The sequence below is a fragment of the Notolepis coatsorum genome (assembly GCF_963971535.1).
Source record: "Notolepis coatsorum genome assembly, chromosome: 3".
In the NCBI taxonomy this organism is placed as follows: Eukaryota; Metazoa; Chordata; class Actinopteri; order Aulopiformes; family Paralepididae; genus Notolepis; species Notolepis coatsorum.
The window spans coordinates 29,665,109-29,680,308 of NC_140167.1; the positions used below are offsets into that span (position 1 = coordinate 29,665,109).

Sequence of the window (15,200 nt, forward strand, 5' to 3'; positions counted from 1 at the left end):
TCAATTGAAATAAAGTATTGTATTGTTTTCATCTCTCTATATTAACATGATTCCATCAACACAACATAAATGTTCAAAACACGACTTCATTATTGCTTATCTCTGCACATTATTGCTTATCTCTACTCTGTTTACGTTGGGTGGACGAGCAGTGAGTTTTAATATTGAGCACGCCATAAGTAGGTAATATGCTCTTGCGCGTGACGCGACTTTGGGCTTCATTATTCAGCCACAGGCAGGAGTTTTTAGATCACAGGCTGGTCATGCATAATCTCGCCCACCAGACTCTTCTACCGAATTGACTAGGTCGCGCAAGTCAATCAATAGATTACACTTTCTGTAGGCCTAACACCCACCTACTCATTCTGTTGTGACACAACATGACATGTTAGGGTTGTCACCTTCTGTGGTCATGTTTGAACCAATGTGTAAAAAATCTGTTTTAGATTAGGCTGTAAACAATACAATACGTTATTTCAATTGAAAAAAATGAACTAAGAGTGATTTGAACTTGTGACCATAGGCTCCACAGCCAGCTGACGAACGAGTTGAGCTACGCGGGCCAATGTTAAAAATGAGTGACTAATCCATGATTTACACTTGTGCCAATTGAGTGCGTTTGTCCCTAATCTTTAGTATTGGCATTAATAAATCAGATGTCATGCTAATATGTCATGTTCTACGATACCCATTTCAGCGTGCGTGTGCGAGGCTCGCTCTCGCATTATTATTATTTCTACGAGGCTCGCTCTCGCATTATTATTTCTACGCTGCTCATTATTATTATTTCTATATACACGCTCATACCGGCGTGGCGGCAAAAAGCTCTCGCATTATTATTATTTCTACGCTGCTCATTATTTCTATATACACGCTCATACCGGCGCGGGGGCAAAAAACTAGTGTAGGTCAGTGGCCAATCAGAGCAACGCGGAAGGACAACTTGCTTGTGGAAAGTATAGACGCGTACCTACACCATCTGTTCTCTCCCCTCTAGGTAGGATTGCATCCAGCTCACTGATAAACTATCAAAACCAATTGCTTTTAGCTTGTCAATCAGAATGGAGTGAATGACAGTGTCGAAGGCCTTTTGTAGGTCCAGCATGACCATGCCGCAGTATTTGCCCGCGTCCACCTCTTGTTTGATGTGGTCGTTCAAATAGAGAAGGCATGTGTCAGTGGAGTGGGATGTTCTGAAGCCAGAATGGAATTCGTATATTAGATTTTTTTCCGCAAGGTACTTTTCGACCTGTTCATACTATAGACTATTTTTTCCATGACTTTCAAGATGGAGGTAAGAATAGAAACAGGGCGGTAGTTGCCCGGGTCTAATTTGCTGCCTTTTTTGTGCAGGGGGGTCACTCTCGCAATTTTGAAGTATTTGGGGACGTGTCCCTGTTTTATGGAGAGGTTTATTATGTGTGTGATGACTGGGGTGATGGCGGCTGCTGAGTCTCTTAGGAATTTGGAGGGGATGTTGTCATGGCCAGTGGCCTTAGTTGTTAGGTTGGAGGGCGCTCACTTTTTTGAGTACCTCATCTGTTGTTACCATTTCAAGTTTGAAGTCGTCTTTGCGGACCCCTAGGTTTTTGTAGTAGGCTAGGATGTGTTCTATGCCAAAATGCCCTGAGTGGGAGGGTAGTTTATTAACCAGTGTTGTGGCTATGTTTGTAAAGAATATGTTTAGATATTTGGCCACATCCAGCTTGTCTGTGATGAGTGTTTTCTGTCTTTGTTTATGTTTGTAAATCTGGTTTTTAGTTTTTTGCTGCAGCCTAGTTGATTGTTGAGTAATTTCCAAAGTTCACAGGGTTTGTTTTTGTTTTCCTCAGTTTTGTCATTGATGACATTTTCTTTTGTGGATTTGATCATGGTGTTTACATCGTTTCTTAGTCTGTTTCTTTGTATTTTGAGTTCAACCACGTGGGCATGGAGTTCACTGTTTGAGTATTGTTGTGAATTTGGTTTTGAATCTTGGTTAAAGGCCTCGCTAGAGTAGGTTTTGAGGTCCCTAGATGTGACTGTTTTGTGACAGTCTGCCTTTTGTTTTAGCGGGTACAGAATATCATATAATGATCGCTTAACCCACATGCTATAACCCCTTTATTGGAGATCCTGGACTTTTCAGAGGTCAGAATGAGATCAATGGTGTCAATTGGCAACTACTCCCGCAGCGATAGTTAAATTATCAGGAACAGACACCATTTTTAATGGCAATCAAATGCATGTGATGAACCCAAATAGATGCCTAGGAGAGATAATTAAACATCAAATACAGTTTTCCTCTGAGGGGTGACTTGTTGCATTTTTCTCAAGTCAATCTGAAAAGGCATTTTGTATCTCCCACACAATGGAGTCATTGTGCGCCGCTGTAGACAATCTTTCTCTCCCTAAAGATGTGTCAAGACGACTTGGGTGTGATTTTCCAGAATGTTCTGTTTTAGAGGGAGCACGCTACAGCTCCCTTGTGGACAAATTACACATGGCGAGAAGAATGCCGTCATCAGTGATAAAGTGGCAAATTAAATGTTTATTTTTTTATAGAATATTGTGTTTTATTAAAAAAAAAATATATATATATATATATATATATATATATATATATATATATATATATATATAGTGACCTGTATGTCTTCTACTACCTGTACCCCCCCCCCCCCCATGCTGCTATGATGCCTGGATTTCCCCAAGGGGATCAATAAAGGAATATCTTATCTTATACTTTGTTTCATATAACTTGCATCACTCCGATACAATTGACTATAATCTATCAATTGCATTCATAAATATAAAAAACAAAATTAGGTAGGTTTTACCCCCTCCACTACCTCCCTGGCTCTTACGCCATCAGGTGAGTCAGAGTATCTGGTCTGAGGTGTGTGAGCGACTAGATTAGTCCTCCTGCCCCAAAGCCAGCTGTTGCTGACGCACTAATGCATGTTTATGAAAGCAATTTGAAAATAAAACCATAATAGACCTAATTTGTCATAGAAGGATGACAAGATAGACCTGTCTCTTCATTGTACTCCAACTGATCGACAGACTGGGTGTGTATATATGTATGCATGCGTGTGTGCAATGTGCAATGCATGTTGTCCACAACGGAGCACATTTAACTGTCAGGTCTCTTTAATGTCTGACTGCATTTACATTGTTTATGGTGCCTCGCCTGTTTGTGTTTGTGGACTCAATTCAATTATTCAAATGTGTGTCACAGCAGTTGGGGATGTGTAATAATAAACAAGTCGTATATCTATATCCTCCACCCTGTGACAGCTGTATACAGTAAGAACGGCGTCTACTAAAAATGATTTATTAGAATTACGAGGTTGATTTACATTTCAGAGACACAAAGTCTGGCACTCGATGAGTGTATTCAAAACAGCGTGATTCGATGCCTCTCACGGTGACTTGCATTTAATATCACTCTTAACATCTTGGGATGATTCTAATTTATTACTCACCCCCACTAGATTCAAGTTCCAAATTGCACGGTTTAGGAGAATCAATCACTTGTATTTCAAACATAGTCAAATGAGCACAAAAGGTGTTAGAAGCGGTAACAGAAGCACAGCACCTGACTCCTGGCAGCCTTAAAGGCCTCTTATTAGGTTCTATCAGGTGACGCAGGAGAGAACATGTTCAAAGAGGCAGTCTTGTTGCAGACATTTGGCGCTGGCCTAGTTTACTCCCTTAACAAAGGCGGTTTGTAGCACCTGCCAAGGTCCCACCCTCATAAAAGGACTTGTGTGAGATGTGGCTGTGCCGTCTGGATGATGTATGGCGTGTTTATTAGTGTGAAATCTGATGCAAGGAGTGGAGTAAATCACTCCTTTAAAACCACCAAACACGAGGAACCTTGTTGCACCATTGGCGGATTTGAGGTGTCATGACGTAACTTGTGAGTGCGCTTCCATATTGTCACGTTACAGGTGTACTATCACACCATGGGGTTTTTAATGTTCAAAGTAGGGCAGTTTTTCTACTTTGGAGATCGGCCTTAACCATATTGTTACCGACGTTACAGGTATACTATCACACCATGGTGTTTTTAATGTTCAAAGGGCAGTTTTTCCACTTGATCGGCCTTAAGTGGAATGTCATTTTTCTGCAGCTTGGCTGTTATTTATTCTCCTTGTTCTCAATGATAATCATATCATTGGCTTGCACCCCCTATACTATTAGTATACACTATACAGTATTTACTTTTCAATCTAGTGCCATCTAATCCATATACTAACATTTGCCACCAGTAGATTCTCATGTACAAACTAGATGGAAATCCAATCTACTTGACTAAGAGCTTTAACCCTGCTAGTGTGGTCATTATGGGAAAATGTGGCCAACACAAGTCATCACTTATGACTGAATAATCAGCACTGCAACCTCTTGAAATTATGACCGCCAGTCCATGTTGGGTAAGTCATAGAAAGGGTGGACAAATCAGCCATGTTTAAAGGATCAATCTGTAATCCAAAGTAGTGCAGTCAGGTGATTAATTTTTTTTATCTAATTAATTACAAGATTTGTAATTAATAATCACATTTTAATCACATAACCATTTTATGCCTGATATTCTATAATCATATTTCAAATTGCATGTGTCCGGATGGCAGAATTCAGTACTGTATCTACAAAACCTTCTGTTTAATCATCTTCCATCTATTAATTTGCTTAGATTTTTCAGGTCTGGTCAATTTCAGCAGTGTTATTCAGTCAAAGATTAAAAAATTTTTAATTGATATTCTCATTTGGTTCATTACAATTGACTCGACACTGGGAATACATTCCCCGAGATCCATAGATGTCCCTAGAATCAGATACCAAGAACACGCAAATGGACCATTAAAAAAAAAAACTGTAAATGTGTATTCTACGTTCTTATGGAATGATTAAAAAAATAAATTGGGGTTAATTTTCATAACGCAATAATTTGCGGTGTAATTAATTAATCTAATTAACACGATAAACTGACAGCCCTAATCCAAATGTAGAATGGGTAGCCCCTCAATGCTTAAATTTAAAATATCTAATCTTGATTTACAATCATAAATAAAAATATTTTCCAAACTCTATACCCCACATAGATATGGTAAAAAAAGATGGTTATTACTTTACCACCTATAATCTGCTAGTGAATGGTCATTCAACAAGGTACAAAATAAAGAAAACAAGTGTATTTAAATAATCTTTATTGAATCACAAGATCGCACGAAACACAATGAATGATAAAGAATCCCACCTGAAATTGACTTCCACTTCTTCTTCCCATTTAACTGTCTTTATACGTCTGAAAGAAAACATCTACCATCAAAACAGATAGACCAAACCCCTCTTATGTACAAGCTATTTACAGTATGTACAGTGTCCATGTACTCTACCACACTAGTGTGATGTGGTGAGCCTATGTTTGCGGGACTGGGAGGTGTGGCCTGTTCTTCCGACTGGAACCCAGTGACCATAGGGCTTCCTGCTTCCAACGCTGTCCACTCTTGAGGTTACCTTAGCAGAAGACGGAGCTACCACTGTTGGCTTGGCTATCGAGTTCTGGGGGAAGATGAGGGGGGGGGGGGGGCAACCATCAGAATCTAGTATTCATGTCAGAAATGTTATATATATATATATATATATATATATATATGTGTATTAGAAAACGTAACTTATTCGTTTTTTTTAATATATAAACAATAATAATGTATATTATACAATTTTTTTTTTTAAACAGTCTTCTTGCTCTGTGGTACTTACATGGATGCTGAAAGAGATGCCCTTCCTTGTTGGGGACATCTTTGGGCTGGGGCCATCCTCCTCAGACTCCGACTCGCTGCTCTGTTTCAAAGACATAACAGAGATGTGTTAAGAGATGTGCAGACAACTGAAGGCAGGCAGAGCTTTCGCAGTCTGTGGAGCTTATAGGCTATATATTCCAGGATCCACAACTAATGGCCTATTCATTATACAATGATCTATTGTATAAATACATAATTTCCTGAAAATAATTGCAGCTCTCATGCATATATTCCTCACACTCAAAAGGATAGGCACTATATGAATGCTACAAGAGTAGATTTGGGAGCAAAGATAAACAAAAAACTGGCAACAAAAATAGTAAAGTAAAAACAAATATCTTCTCTGTCTAGAGTGGCAGGATGATGGTGACGCAGTTTTCCCAACCCCATTCAGCACACGCTTTGTGTACCAACTTATCTTTGGCATACGGAGAGAGGAGTTCTTCGTCTGTTTTTAGTTCTTGTCAGGAATACAGTCACTATAAGGCAGACCGCAGTCCACACGCCTGCGCTCCTTCAGCGAGTGGGAAGATTCTGCTAAATAACAACGACCGATTTCAACTTCAAGCATACATACATTTCTGATGTGTCAAGTTTACATTTCTTAATCTATGTGCAGTGTGGTAACAATAGGACTTAATATTTTAATTGTAAAAATGAGCATCACCTATATTGCTATGTGAAGAATGAGCATTTACAAGGAATGAGTACAACCATGGTTTGAATGCAAATAATTCAAATGAGATCTTAAAAGTTAAAACTTTATATTCTTGTTTGAAAAATAAATCTTCTAATGTTTAAATCTAGGCATTGTGAACATGACAAAATTCACCAGTTAAGCTTTCACACAAACACAATGGCGTCACCCAAGTCACATGACTGCCCTCTTATTCTCTCCTAATCCAAGGGGTTGGTGAGTGAAGGAGACCACTGTCAGCGACTCGCTGTTCTGTTTCAAAGACATAACAGAGGGACCCAGTTAAGAGATGAGCAGACAACTGAAGACAGGCAGAGCTTTAGCAGTCTGTGGAGCTTATAGGCTATATATTCCAGGATCCACAATTAATGGCCTATTCATTATACAATGATCTATTGTATAAATACATAATTCACTGAAAATTATTGCAGCTCTCATGCATATATTCCGCACACTCAAAGGATAGGCACTATATGAATGCTACAAGAGTAGATCTTGGAGCAAAGATGAAAACAGAAAATGGCAACAAAAATAGTAAAGTAAAACAAATCTCTTCTGTCTAGAGTGGCAGGATGATGGTGACGCAGTTTTCCCAACCCCATTCAGCACACGCTTTGTGTACCAACTTATCTTTGGCATACGGAGAGAGGAGTTCTTCGTCTGTTTTTAGTTCTTGTCAGGAATACAGTCACTATAAGGCAGTCCACACGCCTGCGCTCCTTCAGCGAGTGGGAAGATTCTGCTAAATAACAATGACCGATTTCAACTTCAAGCATACATACATTTCTGTCAATGTGTCAAGTTTACATTTCTTAATCTATGTGCAGTGTGGTAACAATATGACTTAATATTTGAATTGTAAAAATGAGCATCACCTATATTGCTATGTGAAGAATGAGCATTTACAAGGAATGAGTACAACCATGGTTTGCAAATAATTCAAATGAGATATCTTAAAAGTTAAAACGTTATATTCTCGTTTGAAAAATAAATCTTCTAATGTTTAAATCTAGGCATTGTGAACATGATTCACCAGTTAACTTTTCCCAAGTCACATGACTGCCCTCTTATTCTCTCCTAATCCAAGGGGTTGGTGAGTGAAGGAGACCACTGTCATGTGATCTATGAAGACAGGAATAAATGCAGACAGAGCATGTGTGTTCCCTCAGGGGTCCAAGGGTTAACACAAGACAAGCAATTCAACAGAACACACAGCTACGCCTTATAAGAGAGCTACATCACATCAGCAGACAGTTACAGACAGCAAGGGTGTGTGCATGACCTAAGATTGTGTACTAGTCGCAGCTTCTGGAATAACATGACAGCCTCAAGTTATTTCTTATGTAGACATGGGAATACTGTGGTTACTGTTGCCTAAGACCTAATGGGTCATTTCACAGGCAATTACAAATGTGTAAATCTGTTGTTAAATGAAATGCTTGGTAGTCTCTACCACTACTGAAGTATAGGTAGTGAGTAATGATATATATTCCCTAAACTTCTATCAATATTCTGTTTTGATTTGCACTGAGATGTAAGCGGAGCATGAAAAGAAAACAGTTACTTACTTCCAAATCCTAAAAATAAATTGGTCAATGATTAAGCACCCTGACACATTGCTCTGTGTGTTATGATTGCAATGTATTGTTGACGTGTTTTGGCCTTGGACACCCACCTGTGATTGAGTCTTTTCAGGGGCAGGCACTCGTCTCACCCATTCCTCTGGTTCAGGTGTGGCCAGCCGGGAATCCACAGGTTGTTCCTCCGGGATGGGCTTCACACTCTCTGGGAGTTCCAGATGAGCCACACCCAAGATCTTGGTGGCATTGTTTTTTGCCACCCTGAGCAGTTCCCTCTTTTCTGGAGAGAAAAGATAAACAACATGATTTAATTCAAGTCAAGTTAATTTGTAAAGCCCATTAGCAGAAGATTATAAGAGGGGCCATGCAAACAAAATGTACACACATACGGTACTGTACTAAGATGCAATGTTTGTTGTACACATTCACTTTAGTAAGTTAGTATGTTTGTTGTAAAAATCTGATGTTAACTCTCTTGAACTGTGACTTAATAATAACGAGTCAGTAGATTCAGTTTAATCCACAGTGAACTGAGTAACCGAGTGGGTAATGATTAAGCTAATTCGTTATCTACCAAGCCTTACCATCCAAGGTCAAGTTGATAGCAGAGCATCTGGAGGATCTGGACGGGGAGCGGCTTCTGTGGGTTCTGGAGGAGCGGGGTGGGGATGCGCGTCTGTACCGGCCCACAACACTCCTGTAGCTTCCTCTCTGGCTATTGGACTTGGAGCTGTGGCCCCTGCGACGTGAGGACCTGTCCGGTGAGGGAGAGGAACTGGAGGAGTGGGCCCTGGCGTGGCGCGGAGGAGAGCGCCGCTGTCCGTGCCCATGCCTGCGATGGCTGTTACAGCCACAGCGAGAAGAGGGCCTGTGGCAGCGAGGGTGAGAGCGGGACCTGGGTCGGGAACGAGAGCGAGAGTTGCTGCTGCCGGACGAGGAAGATGAAGACCTGTGGGTGCGTCGTCGATGTGAGTCACGTGCGCGAGGTCTGCGGCTGGTGCCAGAGGAGCTGCTGCTTGATGAGTTTGAGATGGGGGGAGAGGCGGAGCTGGATGGAGTGTCCTGGTCAAAGATCACACTGATCCCTTCACTCAGACGGGCCTGGGCCATTTCAGAGTGTTGATGTTTACCTTCAGTCATCATCTTGATAATCTGAAAAATTATAATTTATTAATATATCTCGTGATAAAAGTTAGAATTGGCAATATAGATACTAAAACAAAACCAACTTCATGCGACCATTAACAGTACTGCTCAGCACTGTTTCAAGATGCACACTGACCTCTTCTGAGAATGATTGAATATTATAATAGATACACAATTGTTCTAGAATGTTTGGTTATTATGACATCATTATCATCAATTCATCATACTGTGACATCACAAATGTTCTAGAATGTTTGATTATGACATCACAAATGTTCTAGAATGTACTATTATGACAAATAAGACTGTTCAACGGTGCAAATGCAAATAGAGTAAACGATGCCCAATCTCGGATTGACGTCACACTAAAGTTACCATATTTTTGTTTTACCACTATCTAGCTTGATTTACCAGGTTCAAAAACCAACGCTATTAGATAGATTTTTAGAGCATTACATCTTAAATTGTATTTAACACTAAAGTATTTTTTTTTGTTTTCCGTTTCTGTGCTTGCATGTAATTGTAGCCATCTTAATTGTTAAGTTTCATTATGCATTCAAGTCAAGAGTTTTATTTGTCACGGCATACATTGTGTGTCGAGTTAACTAGACAACACTTTTTTGTTGTCAGTAGATGGCAGCATTGGTTTAAAATTAAAGGCTGAAAATGTTGAGAACTACAACACTGCATTTCCCAACAGCGTTAGCACAGGTCGCAGGTCACTGGGATGGGTCTATATTCTCCGACGTGATCTGAACAGCGTTAAACTATTACTGCAACCTCGGTATAGCGACCGCGAATGGCCAACTAATTATCTTAACAAAAGTGCGCTGGTAGCATTACATATGTTGTCTAAAGGGGGACATGTGGTACAATTTAAGATTCTAATGATAATCGGCATATAAAGGACAAGATAAAGCATCGTTAATTTGTAAGAAACCTCAATGAAAACGGCGCAGGGTGCTATTGTTATGAAAATGTGATAGAATCCTATAAAAATGTGGACGCACTTGGCCTACGTTCCGTGTACTTAATAATTTTGTTTTGCAATAATTGTTTTAGTGTGTTTTTTTGTGGACCCCAGGAAGACTAGCTGGTTGCTATGGGACCAGCTAATGGGGATCCGTAATAAAAATAATCACAACAACAACAGTTACTCAATGCTGCCTCCCCGGTCGGTTGCGTAAATGCAACTCCTGTCTGGCTTTGTGACTCATTCTGGAAATTACCCGAATAGGGCGTTAGCTAGCAGCAGTTAGCTGGACTAGCTAATGTTAGCTTAACCTACAGCATTTGTTAGCTAACGTTAACCGCGCGGTAGTAAGTTTACCGCTGGAAATCGCGGCCCTAACACACATAACGTTACAGATATTAATTAATGGTTATACAAATCGAGCAAAACAAACACAATAGCCGATTGATCTCATCGAATTAACGTTACTTACCGAAACGAGTGAAACTCGAATGTGCCTGGAATTCTTTGTTCGTCTAAACTCGGTATATTCACAAACGTTATTCAGAAATGTCTTCAAATTATCACTAGAATAAAGGTAAAGACAATAAACATGCAGAAAAAGTTGTCAAATGTCGCAGGTATTCGACAAAATGTTCTAATGTAGCTTGCGTTGGTTTCAGTTACGTGTTGCACTCGCGGTGTCCGTCGGCGAGAATGAAGAGACGACCGTTGGTGTGACGTCACTATGGAAACTTCCAGGCAAGTGACGCGTCTCTTCTCGTTCAGCTCATTCAAGAGGGTCCACCTTCCACAGGATTTGCGCATGCTTCTTTATGAATCTACGTCGAGTAGACTAAACTAGATAAGGGGCTTGCATTTGGAAACAGGTTTAATTTAATGTAGAAACGTAACCATACCTTATATTTATTGACTAATGGTATTCTAGAACGTCTTTGGTCAAAACGAAAGATTATGAGTCTCTTTTGTTTTGGTTGATTGAATTGGTCCTTTAGTGTACCATTCTCGCGAGAGCCTTTATAACCTCTACTCTGTTTACTCAACTGCACTGCTTCCTGCTTATGTGCGCCTGGATCGATCTTCTATCTATGGCCTCGTACTGAAGTGATCAGTAGCCTACTCTGAGGCCTTCGATAGCAAATAATACATACAATACAACTAACGTCACCACATCTAATTAGAATGGATATTGTGGAGGTTTTGCCTTCCAGCTTTGGTTATGTGATCCTCACTTACCTTTACAGCTGGATTATGTTGAGTTATCTTGGAATTCAAGTCGGGGCTGCTAGAAAGAAGTATGATGTCAAGGTAAGATAAAACTATAACAAAGAGTTAGCTATAGTTTACAAAGATACTGTGGGAGAATTGTTCCCGGAGTAATCAAATGTAGACAGTCAGGTAGGCTTGAACAATCATGGATTTAATACACCAAAGCAAGTTCAGGTGAATCAAAGAGTTACAGCAGGATGACTCAGTACACTGGCCGAGTGTCCCCAACTGAGCTCTCGATCAACGATTTGTGGTGACATTATATACAGTCAATACAGGAGGGGCAAAGGGTGGGTGATTTGTCTGTTCCATGGGGGGGTTTCGAGTCCATGGAGGGGGGGGGGGTGATGTGTTTCGGGGTGGTTTGTCTAGAATGGTGAGTTTGTGTGGTTTGCTCTGCTCTGGGGGGGAGGTTGTGGGGTCTTTGGATACAATGTGGGGTGGGGGCTTGGGGTGGTGGTAGAGGAGATGATGAGTTTCATTCTCTCACAATACCATGCATATATATTAAGATAAGTAACTTCATTAGACACAATTGCAAAGTGAATTTTGGAATACATAATTATTTACAAACATACTTGTGGTTCTGTGGATTTAACTTTCTCTTTCATCTTCCTTTTACAGTACCCGGCCATGTACAGTGACAAGGATCAGGTGTTCAACTGTATCCAGAGAGCACACCAAAACACCCTAGAGGTCTACCCACAGTGGCTTGTTTTCCAGACTATTGCAGCTCTTGTCTATCCGGTATGTATAGTGACATTTTAATCCGTTCCACACTTAACACAACATAATTATGTCTGCATCAAAACTATTCCAGTTCCTCCATATTCTTATTATAAACTTTGCACCATGGTATTTATTCTTTTTACATACAGCTTGTAGAGAGGCCCACATTTCTATAGCACACAAACACGTGGTTGTAGTTGACCTTTCGCATATCTTCAGTACAGTCTGATAACAGAGAGGCAAGCTTAGTGTCACCATGATTTAGCATGTTTTCAGCCAACTGTAACACCACCCTCTCATTTTCTTTTCTGTGCTATGTTGCTGAATCTTCCTGTCATGGTCATCTCAGTTAACCGCAGCTGTGCTGGGGGCTATCTGGGTAACCAGTAGGTTCTCATACGCCTGGGGCTACTACACAGGAGGTAAGACCGAAAGCTGGCTGCTTTTAGAGTAGTATTTATCTTTCATACAGTAACATTAACATAATACAGAGTCCTTTCTCGGCACAATCCATGCCGTTCTTCATACTAGATACCCGTAGCTCCAGCTAATTAACCACAAAGCTAATACAAAGTTAATGGGGCCACACTCCAGTCTGTACAAGCCCTGAAATAAATACGAAAACATACTCCAGAGTGCACCTAAAGTCTTATTTCAGGGCTTGTACAGACTGGAGCATGGCCCCATTGACTTTACATTAGTTTTGTGGCTAACTAGCTGGAGCTTTGGCGATTCAATATGAAGAACAGCGTGGGTTGTGCTGAGAAATGATTCTACCAATCAACAACATCATTGGTAAGTAGGAAATAGGGCTGGGGGTCCAAAATTCTGAAATAACACTATAATGACAAAATTCCAAAGTTTCAGGAACCAAAAGCAGTCTTATTTGGATTTTTTTTTAAATAAAATGCCTTGGAAGTCACTATTGGATCAGATCTCTGTGCTTCATGCACTTTGCCCTCATCTTGTTTAATCATTGACATGGAAGACATACACTGAGGTATATGTGAAATAAGCTCCTGTAACCAAGGCATTTCATACAGGGATGGTGGTTTACATGTCACACATACATTTCAACACAAATTAATGGAAGCCGATACGGACCAGCTAGCCTAGCCTAGCTGTTGGCCAAAAACACCTCCCCCAGAGTTTTGAGCTAGGCTAGTGATCCGTATCTGCTTACATTAATTTGTGCTTAGCTAGTCTAGCTTGCAGCCAGATAGCTTACTACTGAACTCGCAGAGGGGAAATTGGTATCTATCTTCTTGTCTGAAGACGATAAGCACATTTCCCATAACGTTGGTGTGTTCCTTTTAAGATGTCTTTTGTTAAAGAAGATGTTGAAATGTATGTATGACATGTAAACCACCATCCCTGTATGAAGTGCCTTGGTTACAGGAGCTTATTTCACATATACCTCGGTATATGTCAGTAAAGTCAGTTATTTAATCAAGACTGTCAGTCTTGATCAAACAAGATGAGGGCAAAGTGCATGAAGCACAGAGGTCTCATCCCATTTTGCACCTTCACTGCAGCCTTTTATACATTATGTACATATATTTATTTATCTATGTATGTCTATGACTTTACTGCTACTTGCACTCTGGTGGGTGTTCCTTTGACAAAAGTCCGTTTTAATTATATTAAACTGCCCATTATATATACTTTCAATAAAACATTGGTAAATTGTGACTAAAAGTAGTCATTGTTGGGGGGGAAAAGGCTAAGATATTGCAATAATAATGCAATTATGCTGTGATTTATCACTGCAATATGGAGAATTCCATACCACATCAAGTAAGAATTACTGCGTCTTGTTCTTCCAGATCCAGCCAAGAGGATGAACGGTGTCTATGGATACATTGGATACCTAGGAGTCATCGGTCTTTCCATCTCTGTGGCTTTGCAGCTGCTTGGAGTCTTTTAGTTGCATTTATCTGTTTGGCTGAATAAAAAAAAGAAATCAACGGTATACTTCCAACTGCGATGTGTATTTGTCTTTAAATGCTGTGTGTGATTATACAAATGTGAAACTGAATGTAGCCTACTGTAATTCACTGTGTATAGCTACTTTTTATATATTCTTTGACATGCGCACCCCCCCCCCCCCCCCAAACATTGATTGTAAACTTCTGCTCCATTTAAATAACCACTACTTGATCAACAATAAAGGCGATCTGGCAATGTGTTTGGGCATTTTATTTATTATTATGTTAGTGTGTTTGTAGCTTTATTGTGTGATGAATGGGACCCTGGTGGAAACAAGACGAAAGTCTTTCTCTGGTCTGCATCCCCTTAACAATTGTATGTATTGAGCTGTACTGCACTGTACCCATTCTGCAATCTGTTAATAAAGTTTTCATTCATTCATTCATTCATTCATTCATTCATTCATTCATTCATCCAATGTGGATCAACACATGGGCCAGAAGAAGAAAGCTCAAACATTGAGCATCAAGGCCCATGTGATCTCGCCGGTGGTCTGCGAGATTACGGACATGTGACGCACACATGACCCGCATGAGGAAATCTCTCATCACTTGGCAAGTTGGCACGCATATCGCACAACATATTTAATGGCTTCGACAAAAAGCCAACAACAAAATCAGTAATGAAAGTAACCGAGATCCATGATAATGTAATGTAATACCCTCTTTGGAATGATAGTTTCATAAAATTACAAGAGCGGGGGGGGGGATTGTATTCACCACGAGATAGAGCAAAATAGCCTGGCTACAGTCAGTATATGGATTTATGTGAAGTTTATTATCACATTTGAACGTGAAGATAGAAAATGCGCACCAACCTACGCTCGTGGGCGTGGATAAACTGCGCATGTGCGTGACGGTCATCTCTCGGAAGGAAACAGCTGTGTCAAGCTAGCTTAATTAAGCTTAAATTAGACTTCCTGTGGAGAGTCTTGCCTTCAAAATAAAAACTGAACTTGGCACGAATCCATTGACTCTTTTGATTGGATGAATGAAAACTTTATTTAACAGATTGCAGAATGGGTA

General features: G+C 40.2%; 2 protein-coding genes across 2 annotated transcripts; one reads left to right on the forward strand and one right to left on the reverse strand.

The window, feature by feature from the left end:
• Positions 1–5,178: 5,178 nt before the first annotated feature.
• Positions 5,179–10,869, reverse strand: rsrp1 (arginine/serine-rich protein 1). Its single transcript, XM_084310503.1, has 5 exons — positions 10,661–10,869; positions 8,654–9,221; positions 8,165–8,349; positions 5,752–5,832; positions 5,179–5,550 (listed from the first exon to the last, which is right to left on the reverse strand). The coding sequence occupies exons 2-5, from the start codon at positions 9,210–9,212 to the stop codon at positions 5,389–5,391; spliced, it is 987 nt and encodes a 328-aa protein (XP_084166629.1). The 5' UTR covers positions 9,213–9,221; positions 10,661–10,869; the 3' UTR covers positions 5,179–5,388.
• A 335-nt stretch (positions 10,870–11,204) lies between these two features.
• mgst3b (microsomal glutathione S-transferase 3b) lies at positions 11,205–14,374 on the forward strand. Its single transcript, XM_084310174.1, has 4 exons — positions 11,205–11,496; positions 12,082–12,204; positions 12,536–12,608; positions 14,013–14,374. Exons 1-4 carry the CDS (start codon positions 11,371–11,373, stop codon positions 14,111–14,113), a joined length of 423 nt encoding a protein of 140 aa, XP_084166300.1. The 5' UTR covers positions 11,205–11,370; the 3' UTR covers positions 14,114–14,374.
• The last annotated feature ends 826 nt before the right edge of the window (positions 14,375–15,200 follow it).

Excerpts from the sequence above, each read along its gene's own strand:
- rsrp1 (XM_084310503.1), bottom strand. The coding sequence starts at position 9,212 with ATGATGACTGAAGGTAAACATCAACACTCTGAAATGGCCCAGGCCCGT. Across the intron at positions 8,350-8,653 it reads TATCAACTTGACCTTGGATG|AAAAGAGGGAACTGCTCAGG; the intron begins GTAAGGCTTGGT and ends TTTTCTCTCCAG. Across the intron at positions 5,551-5,751 it reads GCATCTCTTTCAGCATCCAT|AACTCGATAGCCAAGCCAAC; the intron begins GTAAGTACCACA and ends ATCTTCCCCCAG.
- mgst3b (XM_084310174.1), top strand. The coding sequence starts at position 11,371 with ATGGATATTGTGGAGGTTTTGCCTTCCAGCTTTGGTTATGTGATCCTC. Across the intron at positions 12,205-12,535 it reads TTGCAGCTCTTGTCTATCCG|TTAACCGCAGCTGTGCTGGG; the intron begins GTATGTATAGTG and ends TGGTCATCTCAG. Across the intron at positions 12,609-14,012 it reads CTGGGGCTACTACACAGGAG|ATCCAGCCAAGAGGATGAAC; the intron begins GTAAGACCGAAA and ends TTGTTCTTCCAG.